Source organism: Electrophorus electricus, chromosome 24 (genome assembly GCF_013358815.1).
Source record: "Electrophorus electricus isolate fEleEle1 chromosome 24, fEleEle1.pri, whole genome shotgun sequence".
Taxonomy (NCBI): Eukaryota; Metazoa; Chordata; class Actinopteri; order Gymnotiformes; family Gymnotidae; genus Electrophorus; species Electrophorus electricus.
Genome location: NC_049558.1, coordinates 2526950 through 2550797, shown reverse-complemented (window position 1 = coordinate 2550797; position 23848 = coordinate 2526950). Strand labels below are relative to the sequence as shown.

The window sequence follows — 23848 nt, the reverse complement described above, 5'->3', positions numbered from 1 at the left end:
ATTATTGAATCAAAGGTTTTCAGAATAGCAGTAAGTGAGCAGTTAAGCTCTGCTTCCCCACACAGCTGTTCACCCTGTTTCCTGGCCTGCTTGCTTCCACAGGTCGAAGCTGGCGAGAAGACGCTCTGGCTTGCTGAAGAACTGATCAAGCCTAGCGGTGTGAAGACACAGTGCTCCCTTTTCTTCTGCCTAGCCCTTGAACATGCCATGTGTTAAAACTTATTAATCTTCGTGATTCTTGATGGTTTTCCCTTGTATGTAGACCTGTGGCTTAAGTCTCTTCTCCAGCAAATTTACTTTTGAGTTCCTGAACACACACGCCCCCCCGACGCCCGTTTTTCTCTCTGAGCCTTTTGCTGTTTCATTGGGATCCGTCTTTGCTTTTCATTCTTTGTCATAATGGAACCTTCTAGTAGCATGTCGTAATGGTCTATTTCTGTGTGCACGATTCTTCAGAACAGTTTCTCTCCTTCCCTGAGTTCCTACTCGTCGTTAAAAGATGTCTTCTTCAGTGTTATCTGTTGAGTTTGGACGCGTTCTCCTGCATGACCACAGCTGCAGTCCTCAGGATATGACCAGTTTGCTTACAAAGCTACACCAAGTACACAAGTGAACTTAGATTAAAGACAACGGCATACGACTCAGTAAAAGAATATGTATTTCTCTCATAGAAAAAGAAGGTTAGCTCAATAGTTTTTATGCTAGTAAGTAGATCTCCTAACACCGGAAAATAATGAGACTTAGAAGGGCCAAAGCATATTCCTGAAATAAAATGTTACTCACTGTAACTAAAAGCTGGGTGAGGTTTCTCCTCCATTTTGTGTATTACCTTTGTACTGGACGAGTGAGTTGTTGGAGGAGGAGGATGTATGTTTGAGGTTGCTCCCGCGTTTCCCAGGACCTGGCACCAATACACCCATCAGGCTGTGCTTTAGGACAGTGTATCTGCTTAGCATAAACAAACTCTATTTAGTAAAGGAGTAAAACGTGCACAATTGTAAAGAATAATTACCATGTAGCACTTGGGGAAGATGTCCGGGATAAAAGACAACATTACTTTTCCTTCGTGGTGAGCTCAGCCGCTCCGTGTTCTTCAGAAAATGTAACATTAGAAAAGAGGAAAGGGGGAAGGGAAAAAAGACCAGACGCAGAATCCCACAAAAAGAGACGGAGGCGAAGGCATGTACTTTTCAGGATGAAGGTGCTTGATGCTTAAGAAACAAAGCATTCCTTTTGCGCTGTGCCCACGTAACGTGTTACTTACTGCAAGACTACAGCTTTTATTTCAGTTTAAGGGATTCGACGGCCACAGGCTGACTGCTAGGCAGCCGGCTGTAGGAAAGGGTGAATGGCGCTGACCTTGCAGACAGCTTTGTTAAGTAATGATCCACATCTTCCAGTGATCTGTCGGCCGTAGAACCCTTGAGTGTCGTGCTGTAAAGGTTGTCAGGTCTTGGCTCTCTCTCAGAAAACTGCTGCAAGACTGGGAACAAATATGAATTCATGAATTTAATGTTGAAAGCGATTATTGTTTTTGTATTGTATTCCCGTTGTCTTAACTTTATTTCTAAAGAACCTCATTTGATAACGCTCATTCCGTAACTTATCTTTGCTAAAGACAAGGTTGTGTAAGAAGGGCTTTTTTTTTTCCTTTTTATCCAGCTAATAGTTTTGCACATTAACATGTCACAGATACAGCTAAACCACTGAAGGAGATTTTGGTCTCAGCACTGTCACTAAAAAAGTACTTTGTTTTAAAGGCTTGAGTGCAGTGATGTTTCTTTTGTATTTTGCAGTGTAAAGTGTAGGAAAGGGACAATATTCTGTTTCTTAATTTATTGTTAGGAAAATATTTGCTCTGTATGTTTGATTTGAAACCAGTAGCCAGGACTGGGGATACGCAGGACTCCAGTGGCTCAGTCTCTGTCTTGCATAGAACGGATTTGTGTGAGAATTTCGTGAACCTCTGGCCAACCAACCAGCAGGTTCTGTGCTCCACATATTGCCAAAATATACTCCACATATAGCCTGGATTGTAAGGTTTGGTGCTTTAGATGCATTCCCAGTGCAGCAAAGTCAAAATAGTGAGCACTCAAAGCATTAGATAGTCTCCCGTGTCTCAATATCCATCTGATGTCTTTTTCGCAGATAACAAATGAAAATGGCCACAGTGGTCTCATTCTCCGGTCAGCCAGCCTGAGCGACTTAAATGGGATTCTTTCTTTGGGCTATTTGATTGTTATTGAATCTGTTGAAAATGAACATGTATGTAGCCTAAGATTACATGTACTGAAGGAGGAAAAATGTATATTTTTTTCCCTGCACTTATTCCACCATAATTAAGCATAAATGAGCTTGAAGCTAAAATAGCAAATAACCTGGTTTTCAAAATCATAACAGAGCAAAGGTTTTCAGTTTTGAGTTACATCACTAATGTATAGACATATGCATCGATGATAAATTGTCTGTTATTTTGCAATGTATATATTAATTTGCAGCTCTTTGCACATTACAAATGGTTACGATGACTAACAGATCAAATAAAGACTGGAGTGGATATCTGTTCTTTACTCAAACACCAACCAAATGATGGGGTAAAATCTGATGTCACGGTGTGTTGCAGGTTGAAGTGGACTTTGAATGTACCTCTGGGATTTCACTGACAAATGCATTCACTTATGGGAAGGGTTTTAAAAATCATTTTCAATATAATATTTTTGAATCATGGTAGTGCTTCCCTTTTGCTTTTATTTGCTTGATAGTTCAACAACACTACTTCAAACGGTTTGGTCCAGGTCTGTAATTAAGAGTTATTATGCAGGGAGGGCTACTGCTTAGATTTCTTTTCTAATATCAGGGAATAGTTGTTTTTTTAAGAGATATTCCAAAATTAGTCATTGCGTATGCATTTTTTGTTTGTTAGACTTTATAGCTCAGCGTGTTTGCCCCCCCCCCCCCCCCCCCCCCCCCCCCCCCCCCCCCCCGCCTTCACAAGTAAAACGATATTTACTCCCTCTTTGAGACCTCCTTTATTAAACTTGCATTCCCACACATTTTGTTGAGACACCCAGTTAAACCAGGCATTAACACTGTACATTATTTGTCAGATTGGCTTCATTTTCATACTTATTTTGTAAATATTACATGTTGTATGGAGCTTGAATTAAAATGTAAATATGTCTTCTGTATTTGTAATAATTATAATCCATTCGCTGTATAGCCTAGATGTGTAATGCAGATATGTTAATTCTGTGTATGGTAATCTTGCACCATTGAACTGTTTAGTGAATGAGGTGACAATAAAAGTCCAACCCACGCATTACCAGTATAAATGTAACTTGGTTTTTCTTTCATTGTTTTTAAACAACTTTAAAAAGACCCGTCATTTCTGTGAAGGAAAAAATTAAACATAAGACTTGAACTTAGTACAAGTTTAAATTAGGTATATCTCTTTTTTTCGTGCCATCAGGTCTATGGTCGGGGTGTCCGGTTTAAATGATTGATCTACGTTACTGGGCGGACAGCACCTTGAGAGGCGTGTTTATACTACTGAGCCAATCAGCGCCTTACCTGTCTGGCCTCAGGGCTTTTTCACCAATGGGGTTGGAGGGAGGTTAAAGTGACGTCAGGAGCTGAGCGTGTCAGTTGGAAGCAGATACCGGACGGGTAGCGAAGGAGGAAGTTTGTGACAGCGCAGTGGATTTGACAAAAATCGGTGCATTTGCTAAAATAATCTCGTTCCAGTCATGGCACAGTAAGTATTGTTTTACAGAGTCTCATATTTTGGCCACGCTCGGTCAGTATTGTTGCTTTGGTGGTGTGGTTGCCCCTGGCTGGGTTAGGCTAGCTATCCTTGCTAGCATCTTTTGACGTTACGCTACCCGAGGAAACAACTAAACTCAAAATGTTGGAATGAGTTTGAAACGGAAAAACACCTGAATTCACCTACTTGAGAGAATTAAACTCATGCGTTTAAGGCCATTTCGCTAGCTAGCTAGCTAGTTTTGTTAAAAATTCCATAGGTAATACTGGATAGGAGTATTAATTGGTTACGAGTTCTGTGGTTTGTCATGTGCGTGTCGCTACTCTTGTTTCCTAATTTTTCTGATTGCTCAGAGCGGATATTGCTCTCATCGGCTTGGCCGTGATGGGTCAGAATCTGATCCTGAATATGAATGACCATGGCTTTGTTGTAAGTCACTAATTCACAGTTCTCCTTTTTAGACTATCAGCTTTTCAATTGGTCAGAGTTGCGAATGTCTGTAAATGTCCTTTTTTTTTTTTTTTGTCTTCTGGATTTCTTTCTGTCGTTCAGGTCTGTGCCTACAACAGGACCGTATCCAAAGTGCATGACTTCTTACGAAATGAAGCAAAAAGCACAAAAGTGATAGGTGCGGAGTCTCTCGAGGACATGGTCTCTAAGCTGAAGAGTCCTCGTCGTGTCATACTCCTTGTGAAGGCCGGCCAGGCTGTCGACGACTTCATAGACAAATTGGTTAATGTCCACTTAGATGTGTCATCATTCCTGTGTCATTATATAATCCTCTATTAGAGAAGTTACCATCAGTCTCTGTTGGTAGGTTCCTCTTCTTCAACCTGGAGACATCATCATCGATGGGGGCAATTCTGAATACAGAGACACAACAGTAAGTCATGAGAAATGCTTGGAGTCGCGTGTGGGTGTGTGTACAGTGCGTATCAGTGTGTGTAAATGCTGTTTACGGGGGGTGTACATCAGAGCATATAAATACTGTTTGTGTGTGTGCGCAGCGACGGTGTCAGAGCTTGAAGGCCAAAGGCCTGCTGTTTGTGGGCAGTGGAGTTAGTGGAGGAGAGGAGGGGGCACGCCACGGCCCGTCTCTTATGCCAGGCGGACACAAGGAAGCATGGTAGATAGACCCTTAAAGATCTCAGTCTGACCAAGCTCAGCACCTGTCATGCAATAACTGGTTACCTTATGAAGTTGACTTTCATTTAATAGGCCTCACATAAAAGACATCTTTCAGAGCATCGCTGCCAAGGTTGGCACAGGGGAGTCTTGTTGTGACTGGGTGAGTCCTGTGAAACAGTGATCCATTTGTAATCTGAATGCATTCAGTATTTATATGGTTTATAACAAGCTGACTGTGACTTGATGCACAGGTTGGAGATGAGGGAGCGGGGCACTTTGTAAAGATGGTCCATAATGGCATTGAGTATGGAGACATGCAGCTGATCTGTGAGGCCTACCACCTGATGAAGGATGTCCTGGGCATGGATCATGACGAGATGGCCCAGGTAAGTCCGATCTCACTTCCTTCTTTACTCTGTGACCTCACGCAGGCTTTGTTTCCTCGTTGCTCAATTTGTCGTCTCATCAAAGAACCGGTTCCAATTTAAAGCGATGAATTTCCTCCTTTGAGATGTTATTTTTGCTCAGGTTCCTGCTGTGTGTCTGAGTCTCTGGGGCTGGGTTCTTCTCAGGTTTTTGACCGGTGGAATAAAACAGAGCTGGATTCTTTCCTCATTGAGATCACAGCAAACATCCTCAAGTACAGGGACACTGATGGCACTCACCTGCTGCCGAAAATCCGAGACAGTGCAGGGCAGAAGGGAACGGGCAAATGGACGGCCATCTCCGCCTTGGAATATGGCATTCCTGTCACACTTATCGGTACGTCCTGCTACACCTTTGGCTTCATGCTATATGTTGTTTGGTGAGACATTAAGGGAAGATGTGGCTCTTACTAGGTGGAAAATCAAGAGTTTGGTTTCAGGAAGGATGATGAATGAAGTAGTCGCTACCTGAGCAGATGAAAGGCATTGCTAGTCTTCAGCTGATATGTGGGATTTTGGGGTCTTGTTTGCTTTGCCGTTGAATGGGGTCTGGTTTCATAAAGAGTCTGACTCTGGCCTTGTGACATACTGTACCAGGGAACTGATAATACTCTCACAGGGGAATCTTTACATACATAAGTCATACATTCATATTTGAGATGAAAATTTACATACGTTCATGCATATTTATGTGGCAGAGGGGGAAGCGTTCTCAGACACTCGAGGTCTGAGATGCTGTTAAATCTCATGATCAGATTAACATTCCTTCCCCCTGTGAAGGGAACACACAGCTGTGTATTGTCTTTGAGAGTGAGGGCTGGAATTTGTGCTTGAGTGTGCAGGTTTGCTAGCGCTGAGGTGTTTAGTTCACAATGACATTTTTGTTCCCTTTCTCAACCTCACTTCATGGATATTTCATTGGGAGGGCCTGCTAAAACTACAAAGTCATGATTACTCAAGTCTTTGACCCTGTGGTGAACGCTGTAGTTGGTGTATGTGGCAAGCGTTGTTTTTACAAAAGCTGATTTAATCGTTGGTTATCTTATGTATATCGACAAAATGTTGGTTAGAAAACAGCAAGAAAAATTACAAGGGGTTTTCTGAATCTTGATTTCTGCATGAATAGCTCCTTAAATGTGACATGATTGCTTAAACCATTTGTTTAAGAAATACATGGCACAACTAATTTATTGTGTGTATTTTGTTAAATGTCTTTATTTATTATTATGATGTCTGATCTTGTTTTCATTTATATTGGGAGCCATTTATGGAGAAATCCAACTAATTCTGAGTGGTTCACAAACACTTTTTTTCTGATTTTACTGTGGCTGGTATTTCTGGTGCTCTGTCATCAGTTGCACTGATACATTTGGGTCCATATAACTTTCTGGTTAATGTTCAGCAGAGTCGGCACTGTCTGTCTGAACCAGTGTTAAGTTTTAAAACAGTTCAAATGCAGCCTTTTGTTTTGCCACATCTTTCTTATTTCTTAGTTTTACTGAATTTAGTTAGTCAAAAATCTAGAGTTGAAAAACCCTGGCCTAGCTAGCTTTCCTGTCTGGAAATGACACTCCTCTGCACTGGTGTTTTCCTGCAGGAGAGGCTGTCTTTGCCAGATGTCTCTCCTCTCTGAAGGATGAGAGGGTGTTGGCCAGCAAGAGCCTGAAAGGGCCTCAGGGGGCTAAGTTTACTGGGGACAAGGATCAGTTTCTCGAAGACATTAGAAAGGTTGGTACAGTTGTATTGGGCACATTGCCCAGATTTAATTTGCTTTTTATTTCTTAGTGGTTTGTACAGAATCTGAACACTTTCAGAACTAAAATGTTTACACAAACCGTATTTAGGATTGGCGTAACAAGTCTGGACGTTCTGTAGCTTTCAGCGTTTTTTGTGTATTAATGCTCTCTCTGTTTCCCACTCAGGCTCTGTATGCCTCCAAGATCATCTCCTACGCTCAGGGCTTCATGCTTCTGAGGCAGGCGGCCAAGGAATTTGGCTGGTCCCTCAACTACGGTGCCATCGCCCTGATGTGGCGGGGTGGCTGCATCATCCGGAGGTAAGCGCCACGCTGGACCACAGGGTTCAGGGTGAAAAGGTTAGTGGGAACAGGTCATTCTGAGCACGGAGGCTTTGTTTGCTGAGACGGAGTACAATGTAATGATGCATGATGTCATTCACTGTCTGCTCAATGTTGTAACACTGGAACAGCACATGAGGAAACAGAGCTTCTGTTTTAGTTCCTGGTAAAATGTCATTTGTACTGGAATACTAAAATGTTGTTTTGTTTTTTTTTCCTGCTGAAATGATGAGACTTTGACTGTGTTAGGAACGGCTGTTGTTTGGAATCACTATGAGCTTATATTTGGATGGTCTACTTTTAGTGTTTTTTTGGGAAAGATCAAGGAGGCCTTTGATCGGGACTCTGAGTTGCAGAATCTGCTGTTGGATGGCTTCTTCACAAACGCTGTACAAGACTGCCAGGTACAGGAGCTGGGGAAGACATGACCCCACACGACCTTGTAGCTAACTAGAAGTGAAGCTAAATAAACTCCAGTCATGCCCATCACTATCGGCTATGCTTTTAATGATGTATAGGGATACACAGAGGTATGGGCGCACTTAATCTATAGATGCAATTACATATACATACACAAGATATCTACATATACAAAACATCACCTGATCCCTTTTTTAAATGGATCATTCAGGGTCGACTGGAGGCATGGTGGTGGTCGTTGTTGTTGTTATTATTAATATTATTTATCAACAACAGTCATTAAGTGATCTCTGTGTATTCACAGTATTCCCACCATCAGCTGTGTATGTCAGGGGTGCTTTGCAGTTTCTCCATTCAAATTCAACCAATCCGCCGTCTTATGATGTTGGTGTAATTAGATCTGTAGTGTAGACCGAGTTTCCATCTTTGTCCCATGCTGTAGGCATCATGGCGACGTGTCGTAAGCACGGGAGTTGAGCTGGGCATCCCTATGCCATCCTTCACCACAGCGCTGTCCTTCTACGATGGCTACAGGCATGCCATGCTGCCAGCCAACCTGCTGCAGGTAAACTCTCTCCATCCAGCCAAGCTCTGGAGCCCCTCACTGCACTGCTCCATTGGCTGTGTAGCCCAGCACTCTGGCCATTTCTGGGGGTGGGGGGGTTGTGGTCATGGGTCAGGTGTCTACACTAAAGAAAAGGCTTTTATCTTCAAACAGCTGTTAAATCATCAGTGTTCTTGTTTTTACGCTCAAAGGACCCACCAAAACGTGAACTATGTATCAATGTTTTGTACTACAGGCGCAGAGAGACTACTTTGGCGCCCACACATACGAGTTGCTGTCAAATCCTGGTCACTTCATCCACACTAACTGGACAGGCCATGGAGGAAATGTGTCCTCCACTTCCTACAATGCCTAAGGCTAAGGAATCTCATTCCAGCAGAGAGCGCTGTTGTTCAAGAACATGGGACTAGGGCACCTGAACAAGACAATGCCTCCAACTTAGAACCTGAAGTACAGCCCTATCTAACCATTAGTCAAGGGTTTTATGACGTCCTGAAATAATGCAGAGTTCTGTATGTAATGGGACACAGTCATGTGTAAACATTTTGCAAATTCTTCCTCTTTTCTGAAAGTAGTACAACGCATAAGGCCCTATGCCACAGACAATGAGGACTAGTGTAGTACTAGTTATTTTCCCCCAAAGTCGAAAGCACTGACCGTGGATTACGGTTCATTATTGCACTGTCTTGGCCTAAATAGAGTTGAATCCATTTTTAATTAGCTTTGGTCCACTTCACTTGACTTTTTGTTTTTGTATATGCAAAATTAACCGTCAACAGCAGAGAGAATTTTCGTATTAAAAGGGAGAGTTGTGTTTTTCGATGCTTCCCTGACTTGGAGAATATATAATTTGGTGTTTTGTACAGTTACTATGAACCACATAGCAGCAGACACTAGTAAGTGTCTTGTTGGTAAGGAAGTTGTTTCCATGAGGATATTGTGTTGTGTAATCTATATTACCTTTCTCAGTTGCATCACATGATGGGGAAACATTTATGATACAGTAATAATATACTTACACCAGAAGATATTAGGCATCGGAGAGGAGACTGGGAAAACTCAGAAGACTCGGAATCAGATAGGGAAGCAAACGCCTGCACTTCAGCTCTTTCCACTAGCCATTTGGAATGTTTTCCCTGTTGTGTTACTTGAAAGCAGCTTTTCATGGAAAAGGAAGTTGTACTTAATAGTTTTTGCTCATTGTGTAAATGTATATTAAAAACCAAGACAACCTGGCAATCTTTGTTTCAGCAGACAATCCAGTGTTTATATGTGTCAACAGTCTGAAATATGAATCTCTAACAGAAACAGAATTTGAGTGGTAGTCTAAGTGTCACTATCTTACAAACTAATCTGTGTAGAGTATTAAAATATTAATCCATTTGTACTTTGTGATTGTTAGTTTCAGCCTGTGCTAATGCATGTTCGACACAAAGTCCTTTAGATTTCTTGTTCACGCACATTTCAGCAACGGGGTAGTAGTGGCTCATAAAAAAAAAAATTGTTACGCTTGAGAAAAGATATTAGATCATTATAATAAAACAACAACAAAGACACCCCACTTGTGTAGTCAAAAACAGGTAATTCATTACATTACAGAGATGCAGTCAGCTGACTTCTGAGTGGGGTCAAAGTAGTGGTCTGACAATTCAAAACAGATCAGGCACAATGCCTGTGGGAATCTCTGTTGGCTTGGAGTACCTCCCGCAGGTGTGCTAACTCACTAAACACAAAGATATAAAATATTACAGGTATTGCTGTTTACTGCTGGTGTTGTTTCTGCAGCAAGCTAACAGTATCTAACAAATCTCGATTAAAAACTCAGAATGGTTGTGTTAATAATTTAATAGTGTTTTGGTACAATGTAGTTCCATAAATGTTAAACCTAACCGACTCTGAGTCCTGCGAAGAAGATATGAGTTATGAGATATGAGAAGATAAACTGCTGAAAATACTGCCAGAGACAATGTCTTTGTGAGGTATAAACCCCATGCCAAACATTTCCACGTTTTCTGGACATGCCATTGACTCCGACTTTTGATCTGAGATGTTTGATATTCTTAAGCAAGCCCTAGTTTGTGACCTTGACCCTAACCCTCTAACTACCCTGTTTGGAATTCATCCACAACCCCACATCCATTAAAAAGCAACATGTTATTCCCTTTACTACATTGTTAGGCTATTCTCCTTATATGGAAGTGTACCAGCCCTCCAACAGATGAAAGGTTTTAGCTTTATTAAACTTGAAAAGCTAAGGGGCTGCCTGAGGCAATCCCTTAACTCTCTCTATGAAACCTGGGACCCTTTCCATTCATTTATTAATGACAGCATTGTTTTGATTGAACGGAGCAGTGGTACCTGATGGACTATCTGGTCTACTGAAAGAGTTACACTGTGAGGGGAAGTCAAATGGAGCAAATAATGTTTTGGGTATGTAGCTGAAATTCGATCCTTTTATACTACACTGTAGTCTTCATTGTGTATACAAACACTGTATAGTGAATATAAAAAAGATGATGAATTTATAATGCAAATTTGCAACCCTAAAGTCTTTTGTTTGGATGAAACAACAGTCTGAACCATGTACCTGAGACAGTTAACTGAGAGGTGGCAGGCGAATCTTTCTGTTTGTCTTTAAAAGTAGCACAGGTGTGAGGTGGAGAACCTGTTAATACAGTAAAACCTCCCTGGCTGCATATCTAAGACACTTTGACAAACACAAGTGCATACTACATGAATAATAATAAATTTAAAAAAACCTTACTTGTGTATAACATTGACCAGAATTTGTAATTGTTGAGTTTTAGAGTACCGTAATCCCTTTTCCCCTGAAACCATGTGCAAGTGAGCTACAGAAAGGAGAATAGCAAGAGAATCTCAACCAAAGGTTACACGTATGTGTGAGCACTAAATCAGCACTCCCGCTCCATGGGATGTCCTTCCTTGGCCAGGTGCCACAGTCAGCGCCAATCTTATTTGTGGCTTTCAGCTTCAAAGCATCGACCACTACTGTCTTCCAGGACCTGTATATTGTCCTTCCAACACAGCAGCAGTTGAGAGAACTTAGGCTCGCTTAGCACTGTCTGCAGCTTGCCATTTAATCCTGGAATAAGATGCCTCCCTCTGTTCACATGAAAAGTTGGTCCGGTTCACTGATCATGGTCATGCCCACGACCCAATTACTCTGTTGGAAAAAGAACATCTCTGTAATTACAGCCCACTTCAGAAAGAGGAACATGGTATATTCCTTATAAGAGCTTATGCCACAGAGAGGATGCGGCAGAACCTGGCAGCTTTACAATAGCGATTGGCTGAGAGCACGTGGGGGTGATGCTGAATCATCACGCATCGCTCCAGTGCGCGGACCACCGTGTGCAGTAAGTGGACACCCTCTCCAGTGCCCTGCCCATCAATTATGCATGGACTGCACTGAGAGGGAGAGGCAGTCTGGCGAACAATGAGGTCTGATGCGCTTTGAGTTGCAGCAGTTTCCTCTGTGATATGACTAAGAGCTTCTGGTGTGTGTATGTATATTATTATCTTAAAAGCATGTTTTTTTAATCACTGTGCATGCCTTCTTGCATTCAGTTTGGAAAGTGACACCATCATTGTTAGAATGCAGGTCAAATATTTGACTAAAGGCTTTCATCGTTTCTTTATTAGTTAATAATTAAATTGTTTTGAGTGTTGAAATATAAACCCAGTTAAAAACAATGGAAAATTGGAATACAGCAACATTCCTAATCTACATATTAGTACACATCAAAACATATCGGCAACGATTACAAACATTAATTTATTCTATTTCACACTGAAAGACTGTAAAAAGCTTCTAATGTTACACGTATGAATAGCCAAACAGAAATGCCATTTTTACAGGAGTACATGTAACTAAGTCTGCTTTGACTTGATTAGCATTAAATCTGTTAATTTACTTTGTTTCCTGTGGGCTGTGTCAGTGGCCCTTGTGACTACATTATAAAGCATGCGTCTGGGTGGCAGAGCAGATCCCCGTGGAGCAGAAGAAAGCGTAACGTTCATCATGAGAGTGTTGCTAAGCATGGTCCCTGTGCTGCTGATCGCATGGTGCACCGTTGGAACTGATGCTCTGCCTGTACAGGGCAAGCTACCGCACAGCAATGATGTGAGTCTACACCTCCACCACTTTAAACTGTATAGACTTATCAATAACATCCTTCTTTCATTTAGGTTTTGTGGTTTATAGATGCTTAGGTTATCAACTATTAAAATTTAAATTACAAATAGAAAATGTAACTATTGCTCAGGTTTTGACAAAAGAGCAGAAGGACTTGCTGTTGAAGATTCTGTCAGAGCTGGCTGAATTGAACATGACTGCTAAAGACCTAGGCGCACTGGACCTCGAGCAGCTGTTGAGTGGTAAACTGGGAGAGCGGGTGGTGCTGGGCCTGCCACCGGTCCGGGAGAAGTCTCCGTGCAAAAACTTCTTCTGGAAGACCTTCTCTTCATGCTAACACATACAGAGTGAACAATGTCTCCTTGAATCTGGTCTTCTATACCTTACATAACTAACAATAGCTGAATCCCCAAACCTTGAGTATTAATAAACATTCGAATGCCTGACTTTCTGAGGTGATTTGAGTATACACTTCTAAAACTTGTATATTCCACTGTTTGCTTAGTGGTGACATTTTGCATGATTTTCAAAACAATTTGACCCCCCTGGAAATTAAGTGTTAGATACTATAAAAAGTTTGCAAATGGCTTATTACAATGCTTATGACTTTGGCACACTTCCACAATACTAACTGAACTTTCAGCTTTCTTTTTTAGCAACATTAGTATTGGTAAGGTTACTGAAGACAAACAAAACCTGCCTGAACTTCTAGATTAAAACCTTTCCAAGCAGTCCTTTGCTGAAGTTTGTGATGCCTTAAATTAAGCATGTTATCTTAATTTAAAATAACCTAAGAGAATCAGAGAACACTGCTTTGAAAATGTGCTGATCGTCATGCAGGTTAACGTCAAAAACAAAAGCATGCCTCATAATGTAAAGCCATTGTGAATACTCAGACCAAATCCGTTATATCAGCACACGTTATCCTAGTATCTTCAGTTGCCTTCATGTCTCCAGTTTCTCACCTGCCTAACCTGATGCACAACCAAACATAAACCTACAACCCAACAGCTGATAGCAAAATTAACTGTTTATTTTACACTTTAAGTGACTAAAATTGAATTTATGGATAGGATTTAAAACACAGTGATATGATTCCTATGGGCCTGTTTATTGGGTATTACCAGAGATGAAAGTCATTTACTACTTTGCCCCAGTAGAGCCCAAACATTTCACAAAACCCTTATGTTCTATACATTTCACCTATGACAGAAATGAATAAGCTACTGTTTATAAAAAAGGCCTTTCATTTTCGGTGAAAACTGACCACTTAATTACAATCGCTAGGCCTGCAATTTGACAACTTACAAAACAAACAAACAAACAAAAAGCCCCAAAACAAAAAAAAGACAAAAAAAAAAAAGAAAAAAAAAAGGAATAGCAAGAAAAATTAGTCTGGCATTAAACAATACTAACAAAGTGAATAGCATAGATGAGTTTTTAAACCAGATAATCATTTGAAATGGGACTGAGGGGTTCAGGCATTCTTCCATGAAAAGAAAAGAAAGAAGAAGAAAAAAAAAATTATATTGCCCTTAATTTTGGATTGGGTTTCTTTAGACGTGTGCTCCAGCCAATTTGGAATTGTCCGTTTAAATTTCAATAGGGATTCCAGGGATCCTGTTACAGAGAAGTGAAGAAGTCCCTTTTCAGGTCTAAGGCATTCAGCAGCAGCTCCACAGTTGAACTGTGTTGGGGCCGCCAACACTACAACTCCAGTCTTCAGCTTCCCCAAAACTGACTTCACTCTGGGTTCTGATGTAAACCTGGGCCAGCCGAGTCCAAGGTCCCTATACATGCGAATTAAATAAGTTTTTGCAATTCAATTAATTTTTGTAGCAATCAAAAATACACCACTATCAAATACCTAGTCAAATTAGCTTTATTTGAGTTCCCTTTGATTCACAAAACATATAAAATGCATTCAAAAACACTTAACAAACGCAAAGTTTCTATAGGGATTCTTCCAACTCCCACCGCCACAACAGCCCTCGAGTCACTCAGAGCTCACGATCACCGCCACACACCCCCACTCCCCATGTTCACACTTGGAGGTCAGTAACAGGGTGAAGATAAAACACACACACCATACAAGCATTCACAACAGATAGTATAGCATGTATACAAATATTTAGATTTTTATCTAGACATTCCACTACATACATACACACAGATATATATATATATATATCTATCTATATCACACAGTGTGTGTGTATATATATATATATATATATGTATATATATATATATATATAATATATCTCAGCTATAGAATTTTTTTGCAGTAACTAAACTTGATTTAACGAGAAAAAGGATGAAAGGTGTCAGATCAAAAGGAGGATGCAACCAATGTCCATTTGATGGCGCTATAGAAAACACGGGGCTCCTGCTCACACTCGCTCACACAGGTTCTTCTCACATCTTGCAGTCATCTTGTTTTCATCGCACAACCAGCTTTTTCACACTTGCGTTCACGTTCTCTCAGTCCGTTCGCTCATTCAGTCTCGCACTCGAGGCTCACCATCAATCGATCACCTCACTCGTTCTCAAAGCCATACACATTGGACAGATTCATCCACGAAAAAAGGGGAGAAAAAGACAACACCCACCGTCTAACACAGTAAATGCAGAGTGAAGCTGTGTTCTTTGATGGCAAAGCATTTACACATGGGAAGAAGGGTACTGATACTGAGATCGCTCGAACATTGCGGCCAACGAGGGGCTTCTTCCCGGGAAATTGGAAAAGAGGTGGTGAACTGTAGAAGAAATTTATGAAGGCTTGACCATAAACTTCAAAAAAAACAATTCAACAAGTCCACACACTGCAACTCAAAATCAGGTTCAAAACAAAGCATCTCTAAACACGACTGAGAGGGCACTGAAACAATATGACGCTTGACATTTCAGTTTAGTACCCATAACATAAAATCACATTTTAGCTAATCAATGAAAACAAAAGCAACTTTCTTATTCTTCATACCACTCATGATTTCCCCCACTCAAATTTTACAGAGCTAGTTTAATGTATAACAACCTTCAGAACATTTCCCCCTTTAAAACAAAAATGAAACAAGATTGGCTACAAACTTCTCAAAATACTTACCACACAAGCGAAACAAAAGCAACCCTCTACATCCCCCAACTGGATTTGGTCTCCATACTGGAGCCAAAGCCTGAGCTGAACCCACTGCCGGAGGCCGAATTGGTGCCTGCCCCCCACCCGAGACTGGCTGAGCTGGTGGCACCGTAGTTGTTCCCACTTGTGCTATAGCTCTGATTCTGATCTCTACTGCCGCTGGTCTGGCCCGCTGAGGTGGTGCCAGAGGCAGCCGTCTGACCCTGCTGACTAGCCAGCATGCCCATCATTCCCCAGCTGCTCTGGAGGGCAGCCTGTGCAGCTGCCATCATAGCTGGGTTGAGGCTAAGAGCGCCAAAATTCACACTGCTACTACCACTGCGACTACTACCAAAGCCCTGCCCGAACCCCCCAAAACGACCACGATCCATCATTTGCCTACTATTATTGTGCTTAGGCTCTGCGTTGGAGATGTGCACGCTGGTGCCCTTAATGATCAGGTCCTCACCACACAGCGACTGTGCAACCTGGGGGACAACAACAATTTCCCAATTACAACAAATCAACCAGGCTGACGGTGAACAAATTCCTGGTCAAACTGCTTAGTAACAAACCTGGTCATCTGCAAAAGTGACAAAGGCAAAAGCCCGAAAAGGTTTGGGTATGAAGACATCGGTGACTTCACCATACTGCATAAAGAACTGCCTGAGGTCATCAACAGTCATGTCCTCTGTACAGCGGCCCACAAACACTTTCCTGCTGCGCATAGGCTCATCCAGTCCAGCCTGTTCCAGGAAATACTAGATCAATTAATAGAAAATAGGGTCTACTCATGCAATGCTCACAACACTGTCACTGCACAAAATGTACAATCACTTATTTCCATACATCTTGGCAACTAAATATGATCGATTATATCTACTTGCAAACGCTACATATTTTGGGCTACATTATACTGTGGAAACTATAGCTGTTATTTGAAATGTGTGTGTTTATATTTAGCATAAATATTTACTTCAGTGGTTACACTGATGGGTTATACCTTTGAGTTGGGGAGCTTGCAGTCACACCACCGCCCATCAATCATGTGCCGCTGGGACATGACTTTAATTTGTGTCTCGTAATCTGTAAATCTCACAAAGCCAAATCCTTTGGAGTTTCCAGTTTTTACATCTCTCTTAACCTGGTGAGGAAAGAGGCAACATTTAGCACAAACCCTAGCATATGTATACTTTATGCAGGATGGACAGGGCACTCTAAAGTTCAGTGTCTTTGGTGGTCCAACACACCCAAATCAAGGTGTGTTTAGATAAACTAGGTGGGTTTAATGAGGAAACACCAAACCCTACTGTGCCCCCAAGACTGGAATCTGAGTAGCACTGACCTGCACCATTATCACTTCTCCAAAAGTGCTGAAATAGTCTTTCAGGTCTTGCTCTGTTGTTTTCCAAGGTAACCCAAGAACAATCAAATCTGAGGTTTTTTGGATACCTCTCTTAATCTTCACAGCAGAGGCAGCATCCATTTCATCCATCTTCCTTTTGTTATCTGAAAATATATTACGTTTCAAATGCAATGCGCCTCATAGCAGCTTCGATAGCAATCAATTACTTACACAGCACAAGTCATTATCGTCGTCATCATTCAAACTACAATGCCAATGCACTCAGATTTAACAGCCATTCTCTGCAAATTTATTATGCAATGAAATATTTACCTTTTGGATAATTGACGACGTAAACCAGATTGCCCCAGTCTGCGTCTGGTGCGTGCAGCACGCCCTCGACCAGGCGGACGCCTCGCATGCACTGCGAGACCGGGCTCCGATAGCGTAGGCCGCACGCGCCTGGAAACTGTGCGGCTACGCTCGACAGCAGCACGGTGCCGTCTTCCTCTGACGGAATCTCCATCGGCTCCTCGTTTTCATCCTCAGCCACACGAATGTAACACGTTTCCATGTTTCGCTAATTATAAGATTCGCCAGCCGGTACTTAAACGCGCCAAGATCGGTCGCCTCGTGCTAGCTCCCGTTAGCCACCACACTCGCTAAATAATTCAGTTAACTAACTACCGCAGCCAGCTTTGTGAAAAATATCTAGCAAATCCGCGCGTATTTGAACTGAAAACACTAACGTTGCACAGATTAATACTTTATCCACCTATATATCAACTGTTCGTGATCACGATTCTCACTTGATGTGGGCTTATACTTCATAAAAGTGTTTTACTAGCGCCCATGAACAGAGCAGGCCCTCGCGCTCCGCCAGCTAGTTAGCTCTCCTGCTAACAACGAACACGCTTGAGAAAAAAAAATGAATGGCAGGGAGGTTTCCGCGCTTTCCGACGCGTCTAAACTTTGCTTTCAGCGTGTCCACGTCCGGGAAACTATCACACAGTGACTTTCTGAAACAACATTTAATGCTAAAAACAAACTAAAAAACAAACGCACCCGAGTGTTTATCTCACCTCAAACCGCCATCAAAATGGCCGTTAAGGTCTCGCCGAACTAATTACATCATCATTTGGGAGGTCTTATTGTATATCAGACTGCAGGGGTGGAATGTATTTATTTTTTGCTTTAAAATGTCACAAAGGTAAACCTATGCAAGCACCTGTTTATGTTTATATATATATATATATATATATATATTTGTCGAAAGACGCGAATGGCTTTTCAGTTCTTAAGGTGCCGTAGACGTGATGAAACGGATCCCCGGTCTAACGGACAGTGGTGCGGGCGAGGCTCTGTGGTCCTATCGTACGCAGGCACGGATCTACGCTGCGTTTCAATCGGCGATGTTGGTGCGTTTGTGTATTTTTATCTGCAAACTGCACACTTAAGTTCAATAAACACAACTATTCTCCTTTTAATGGGTTGCCAAAAAAAGCAGACGTTCTTTTTTTTTTGCTTTATTAGCAATAATACACAATATAATAACTGCACCCAGCAGCTTTGAGTTGGCTGAATTTAAGGCAGGCCTTCGCTTTTTTTAATCGTTACAATATAGGTCAGTCTTACTTTTCAGTCTCGTTTGCACCACTATCCAGTCACGTATAGGCATGGAAGTAAACAGTGTAACGTTTAATCTGTCGAGGTATTGGGACAATAGCTTTCAACATGAAAGACCTCAAACTAAACGAACGCCATAGGATGTGTGAAAAAACCCCTAACAAACACAACCCTTTCTTACTACTGAGCTCTTTGTAGCACAACCTGTGATGTACATTTTATATTGTCCCCTTCACCAAGCTGCGATTTTTAGTAGGCAAACACAGATGATGCTTCAGTTTATAAATGCTGCAAGCTCAGCTACGAGTATTACCGACTTGGCAATCATGGTCTCTGGGCTGTGTGGATTTTTCCTGTTTTCCTTGTAAGTATGCTGTTCTTTTGCAGTATTTCCACAAAGTAAAAAGCCGAACAAACCTTTGTCAGTGTGTTATAAAGTAAACGATGCGTGCCAAATGATAGGTGTATGCGTTTCTAACGTTGGCCACTGCCTCTGTTTCTTTTCCATGTAGGTATTTATTCTTACCCATATGTGGAGATGTTTTACCAGTTCAGAAGCGAGATTGGATTGACAGCCCACCTGAAAGCACCATGGGTAATTCTCCAAGAAGTGTCTATAAAAGAAATTACATTAATTTAACTGGAGGGGGCATTTGCTATAGACATTCATGAGCATTGTAGAGGTCTGTCTCAACATGGGGGTGTCAGGGTCCCTCTTTACACCTGTTGTTGTCTGAAATACATTGGAGTGCTTGGCAATGCAATGTAACCAGCATTTGGAAAGATGTATGGTGGGATGTTTCATACAATTTAGGAATTGTATATGGGCTCTCACCTACTACAGTGGCATGCAGATGGAACTAAACTGGAAGTGGATGTGAATGAATGAAAAGTGTTCAGTAAAAAGCAGCTGTACACAACATTCTTTATTTTTTGTTTCAGAAGGCGATGTGGGGTGCTTCTCTGAATACATGGAACTGTGGATCCACAGAATGAGAATTGAGGGCTTGAGGCTCTGGCTTTCAGCAATGCTGAGGATTCAAGGTGAGCTGTGGCATACAGAAATGTTCCTAAAAAATAAACACACTCTTGGATTAAGTACATTCAGATAGTTTACTTGCAACAAACCTCACACATCCAACCCCTCTGGTCTAGTTGCCCTTGCGTCTCTAGATAGCTTAAACCATCAGCTGTCTGCATGTGGGTTTGGCCTGCATAAGGATCCTGACCGGAACTACATCTTCCGAGTCATGTATAGTGGATGCTTTGTGCAGTTGGAGGTGAGAATAAAATATTCCTGTACTGTATTCTTTAACATTACAGCACATGTCGTGTTTAGGAGCTTGTTCCGGCCTGTTCAGGCGCTGCTATCATGACAGTCGTTTTACAACAGCATCTGGTCTGCTTCCTTTCAGCATGGCCATTATGTGATGCCGCTGAACTTGCTGAAGAGAATAAGCCGTTTTGGGGGCAGGATGCGCAGTTACGTAATGAAGTGTCCTGTATTGGCAGCACCACTCAGCAGTGAACACATTCAGTGTGACCCCGACTTCATTCAGGTAGAGCGCCAGTGATCTAAATACAAAACCCAGGGCAGGTTTGTCTCTTTCTGCCATACCTTTCTCACTTTTAAGCATGTGATGTTGGATTTTCAAAGGTTACCAGACTGATACCAGTGGACAGCTGGAACAATGAGGTAACATTCCTCAAAAATTCGATCACAAACTGTGTGTGTAATCAATTACGCCTATATTTAATATTTAGATATTTATGATGATGTAAAATACTGAGGAAGTTGAACTTGGTATTTTTTATGAGAGTTCTTCATTAAAGCAGTAAGGTTGGTATCATAATGGTGTTATTTCCCCTGCTAGCTCAGCTGGTCTCTTGCTTTGGGAGGCAGTCTGGTGGTGGCGTTAGAAGATGCCAGTCTCATTCAAGTATACGTCGACATTCATAAACCATACATTACTGTTCAAGGCAGAAGGAACACGATCCTTAGCCCTGTGCAGGTGAGTTAAAATAGAATAGTTTACCTTTTATTTGAATATTTTATGCAGCTCTCAAACTGGTTTTTAATGAATGATGCTTGAGGGTGCTTTCCTTTAATAGAGCTTGTATGGACTGCCATCTTGTGGACATTATGCTATATAGCATATTTTCAACTTCAGCTCTATCAGTAAAGATTGTAAAAGATAGTAAAGGCACCGATTTTACATGTTTTAAAATTCAGATTGGCCTTTTTTTAAGCACAGACAATGCCATGTTTTTTAGGTTCTTCAGACTGAGGGGCAATTCTTACCTCTCAAGCTGGTCAGTGGAAATTATGCTTATAGCATGGAGGCTACCTGTCCAACAGGTGGGTACTGGTTTTCTCATTGAACTTTCCCTCTGTGTTACGTCATTCCTAAATCCCCAATCAGCTAGTCTTACAGTTAAACATACAAATATAAAATATAGATGCAGACTTCAGAATTAGTAGAAGAGAATAGCTGGTCCTGTATTATATTGCAGGTTAACGTTAACAAGCCTTATTGAGGCACTCTCCGGAGAATGTCTACACACATTTTTATACATTTGTCAGAAGTGATCATGTACTCACCCCAGCATTTTTACATACTAGTGTTTGCATTTGCCACTATTACATCCAAACCATACATTAGTCAACATATGCAAACTGATATTCAACATCCACACCAGTTGGAACCTGTTACCACCATATTCCAAGAGAAGACTTCTCTTGACCTTATCCTAAAGAAGATTGTTTTTACATACGGTCCTGAGCCTTGTAGAGAGGTCATATATCTTACCCTGAGATCCACTAAAGCCTACCCAGGATCCTTTACAGAACCTCTACAGAGGCCTCTGCCCTGTACACAAATCATTCTGAAAGGACACGGAATCTCTATACTCCCTTATGTTTTATGTCATTATTTTTTATGCAATGTTAGGCCTCTCTTTCCTGTAAACACTCTTTTTATTAACTCGGTTACTCTGTTTTTCTACATCTAAAGCATGTTTACGTGTTTATCTGATTTAGTAACTATGTATTCATCCGAGAACACAGTACTGCACATCTACAAACGTCGCATGGGTTTGACCAAGCGGGGAGGATATGACAGTGAGACTCTGTCTGTCAGTAGTGTGTCTGTAAACCAGACGAGCGCCTTCACCTGGTCTGAGAACAGTGGCTTTGTGAAACTCATCATTCCAACTGCCCTTATTCAAAAGATGAAGGTGAAGAAGCATGCCATTCATCAAACAGGCTTTCAATTCCTTCTTTCTTGCGTGTTTTAGAACTACTATCCTTGTGGTTTCTCTTTCAGAAATGCACTGAAAAAGAGGGTCGTGACCTGCAGCAGGCTTTCCTCAGAATTGACGTTGTGCTCACTTTTAAAGAGACAAACAACAAAATGGTCTGGACTATGGAGAACATGTCGCCCTGTTTAGGTTAGTATCTGTAACAGTACGTCAATGTACTTAATGATGCTGCAAAGTCTGACGACGCTGTCGGATATGAGCACGATCTGTGTTTGTTTCAGGGACTTCCATTCCTTCATTGGTGACTGAAACTTATACTTGAGTGACGCCTAAACCTTGTGTGACATTTGCAGAGGAACGCATGACTTCAGTTACCGCACCCCCATATGCTGAGGGCACGGGTCGCCCGCTGCTCTCCGCTGAGGCTTCTGGCAAGAACCCTCAGCTGTTATCTCAGACAACAGAAGGATTTAGCAAGACATTTAAACTCGCGCAAGTGTTTCCACCTACTGAGGGGCTCAGAGTGGCATCGGTGTCTCCATGGAGCACCAGTTCACTGGAAACTGACACCCTTCGAGCGCTAAACAGTATCAACTCCTTGTTAGCAAACGGGGGAAAGTCAAATGTGCAGGCTGCAGAAGTGATGAGTACACGTTCCTGGGAGTGGACAGCCTCCAGACCAGGAGGTCTCTCCCGCTTTGTTCCAACTACGCCCTCATACGTTACCCACGAAGCAAACCTGGATTCAGACGACGCATCATCGCTTGGTTTACATGGTTCTTCGCTGAGCACTGGAGAAACCTCGTCAGCCATAACAACTGAACCATCTAATTTGACCGCAGATATCAGCACAGCCACAGATGGGAGCATTAGCAAAGCTGCACGTTCCGGTGTGGCTCCTCCTCACCACGGTGAAGTCAATACCATGGTCAAGTGGACCCCTGTGACGTCACCATTGCCTTTAGAGAGCACCAGTTTATCACTGTTGGATCTGAAGGAGGTTATAATTCCGAAGACTGTCTCTGATGTTCCTTTAAACACTCGTTCTGCCTCCCAGAAGCTCCTCCAACTCCATCGAGGACACACTCAACTCTCCCTGACTCCTCCTTCACCTGATATTGTGATGCACTCAACAGGGACTAATCAGACAGAACCAATTCACACACCAGATGAGCAAGTTGCAGGCAAGTATGCCCCCCCCCGATGACTGTAATGCCAGTGTACACATAGCTGCTAAGAGGCTTGGTGAGAGAACTGGTGCTGAACAAACTACCCCAGCTATGGGTCACCAGGTCCACATGCTTCTACTGAACTAGACAAGAGCTATCTCCCCCCCCAAATTAAAACCAGCCTAATAAAGGGAACTTGCAAATCCAAACTGCTCATCTGTCATGACTGTAACTATGGAACTATCTATATGTGTAACAGTGTGATTGGAGGCCTTGTCTAGGTGAATGCGTGCTGTGTGTCTTATCTGTGCCGTGAGTTTATCTGCGCTGCTAAAGAGAAATGTGTGGCTGAGATTGCCACTGCATATCAATCGTCATGCAGTGTCATGGCAACTGCTGTGTGGAGTCATGCTATTCCTGCCACAGAGCCCTTTTGAAGTGGTGCGGCTTTTTAGTTTTCAATGACCACCAAAGAACGCGAGAAGCACATGCTATATGTCGATGCAGCTTTTGCTAATTACAGAAGTAGTGCAAACCTGAAGTGTTACTCAGGTTTCCATGGCAAATTTGAATAATACACACATGCAAAGTCGTGCACACATGTCCCTGATGACACAGCCAGTGGAAAGGGTTGTGGTTGCATTTCTGTCTGTCTGCATCAGAGTCGGAGGTTTTTCTCAGCTGTGTGAAGTGTTCTTTCAAATCATGTGTTTCATCCTGTTTTCTCCCACATGCTTATATCCTTTACCTTTCGTGAATATACTCGGTTGGCTCATTAATCTACATACTACTACT

At 42.0% G+C, this 23848-nt stretch overlaps 5 protein-coding genes across 21 annotated transcripts in view; 4 read left to right on the top strand and 1 right to left on the bottom strand.

Moving 5' to 3' along the window:
• Nucleotides 1-2956, top strand: part of kif1b (kinesin family member 1B) — a 55716-nt gene extending 52760 nt beyond the window's left edge. For all 10 annotated transcript variants that reach the window (XM_027016308.2, XM_027016303.2, XM_027016298.2 and 7 more), the window contains one exon: nt 103-2956. In XM_027016308.2, the coding sequence (XP_026872109.2) occupies nt 103-145 (43 nt within the window). In that variant the 3' untranslated portion in view covers nt 146-2956. The remainder of the gene's footprint in view (nt 1-102) is intronic.
• A 682-nt stretch (nt 2957-3638) lies between these two features.
• Nucleotides 3639-9617, top strand: pgd (phosphogluconate dehydrogenase). The gene is made up of 13 exons (XM_027016309.2): nt 3639-3754; nt 4117-4192; nt 4316-4495; nt 4581-4646; nt 4771-4889; nt 4982-5051; nt 5143-5277; nt 5464-5653; nt 6914-7044; nt 7239-7372; nt 7698-7797; nt 8256-8378; nt 8614-9617. The coding sequence occupies exons 1-13, from the start codon at nt 3747-3749 to the stop codon at nt 8731-8733; spliced, it is 1452 nt and encodes a 483-aa protein (XP_026872110.1). The 5' UTR covers nt 3639-3746; the 3' UTR covers nt 8734-9617.
• A 2127-nt stretch (nt 9618-11744) lies between these two features.
• Nucleotides 11745-13882, top strand: sst6 (somatostatin 6). 2 transcript variants are annotated; one of them, XM_027016315.2, is made up of 3 exons: nt 11745-11896; nt 12338-12522; nt 12665-13882. In XM_027016315.2, the coding sequence occupies exons 2-3, from the start codon at nt 12364-12366 to the stop codon at nt 12869-12871; spliced, it is 366 nt and encodes a 121-aa protein (XP_026872116.2). In that variant the 5' UTR covers nt 11745-11896; nt 12338-12363; the 3' UTR covers nt 12872-13882. The 2 variants fall into 2 exon arrangements, with proteins under 2 accessions (XP_026872116.2, XP_026872115.2); XM_027016314.2 differs by having other exon boundaries at nt 11745-11902.
• Nucleotides 13625-18121, bottom strand: tardbpl (TAR DNA binding protein, like). Of its 5 annotated transcripts, XR_003411053.2 has the most exons (7): nt 17331-18120; nt 16998-17161; nt 16656-16796; nt 16228-16413; nt 16056-16140; nt 15147-15293; nt 13625-14324 (listed from the first exon to the last, which is right to left on the bottom strand). XR_003411053.2 is itself a non-coding variant. In XM_027016312.2 (6 exons), the coding sequence occupies exons 1-6, from the start codon at nt 17569-17571 to the stop codon at nt 15199-15201; spliced, it is 912 nt and encodes a 303-aa protein (XP_026872113.1). In that variant the 5' UTR covers nt 17572-18120; the 3' UTR covers nt 14749-15198. The 5 variants fall into 5 exon arrangements, 4 of the variants coding, with proteins under 4 accessions (XP_026872113.1, XP_026872114.1, XP_026872111.1 ...); XM_027016312.2 differs by lacking the exon at nt 13625-14324 and having other exon boundaries at nt 14749-15293; XM_027016313.2 differs by lacking the exon at nt 13625-14324 and having other exon boundaries at nt 14749-15293; nt 16228-16398.
• Nucleotides 18122-18296: 175 nt separating this feature from the next.
• c24h1orf127 (chromosome 24 C1orf127 homolog) lies at nt 18297-23262 on the top strand. Of its 3 annotated transcripts, XM_027016335.2 has the most exons (12): nt 18297-18415; nt 18877-18987; nt 19136-19218; nt 19566-19667; nt 19779-19903; nt 20039-20182; nt 20281-20319; nt 20498-20635; nt 20898-20982; nt 21664-21860; nt 21950-22073; nt 22238-23262. In XM_027016335.2, the coding sequence occupies exons 2-12, from the start codon at nt 18890-18892 to the stop codon at nt 23089-23091; spliced, it is 1989 nt and encodes a 662-aa protein (XP_026872136.2). In that variant the 5' UTR covers nt 18297-18415; nt 18877-18889; the 3' UTR covers nt 23092-23262. The 3 variants fall into 3 exon arrangements, with proteins under 3 accessions (XP_026872136.2, XP_026872135.2, XP_026872137.2); XM_027016334.2 differs by having other exon boundaries at nt 18297-18987; XM_027016336.2 differs by having other exon boundaries at nt 18297-18987; nt 22166-22317.
• The last annotated feature ends 586 nt before the right edge of the window (nt 23263-23848 follow it).

What these genes read in the sequence shown, in the direction of transcription:
- tardbpl (XM_027016310.2), bottom strand. Translation starts at nt 17,571, where the DNA reads ATGGAAACGTGTTACATTCGTGTGGCTGAGGATGAAAACGAGGAGCCG. An exon ending in GAGAAGTGATAATGGTGCAG is followed by an intron (nt 16,797 to 16,997) that starts GTCAGTGCTACT and finishes TTTCCTCACCAG; the next exon opens with GTTAAGAGAGATGTAAAAAC. An exon ending in TCACTTTTGCAGATGACCAG is followed by an intron (nt 16,141 to 16,227) that starts GTTTGTTACTAA and finishes GTTGTCCCCCAG; the next exon opens with GTTGCACAGTCGCTGTGTGG.
- pgd (XM_027016309.2), top strand. An exon ending in ATCATGACGAGATGGCCCAG is followed by an intron (nt 5,278 to 5,463) that starts GTAAGTCCGATC and finishes GGTTCTTCTCAG; the next exon opens with GTTTTTGACCGGTGGAATAA. An exon ending in TGCCAGCCAACCTGCTGCAG is followed by an intron (nt 8,379 to 8,613) that starts GTAAACTCTCTC and finishes TTTGTACTACAG; the next exon opens with GCGCAGAGAGACTACTTTGG.
- sst6 (XM_027016315.2), top strand. Translation starts at nt 12,364, where the DNA reads ATGCGTCTGGGTGGCAGAGCAGATCCCCGTGGAGCAGAAGAAAGCGTA. An exon ending in AGCTACCGCACAGCAATGAT is followed by an intron (nt 12,523 to 12,664) that starts GTGAGTCTACAC and finishes ACTATTGCTCAG; the next exon opens with GTTTTGACAAAAGAGCAGAA.
- c24h1orf127 (XM_027016334.2), top strand. Translation starts at nt 18,833, where the DNA reads ATGTACATTTTATATTGTCCCCTTCACCAAGCTGCGATTTTTAGTAGG. An exon ending in GATGCTTTGTGCAGTTGGAG is followed by an intron (nt 19,904 to 20,038) that starts GTGAGAATAAAA and finishes GCTTCCTTTCAG; the next exon opens with CATGGCCATTATGTGATGCC. An exon ending in GGAGGCTACCTGTCCAACAG is followed by an intron (nt 20,983 to 21,663) that starts GTGGGTACTGGT and finishes TATCTGATTTAG; the next exon opens with TAACTATGTATTCATCCGAG.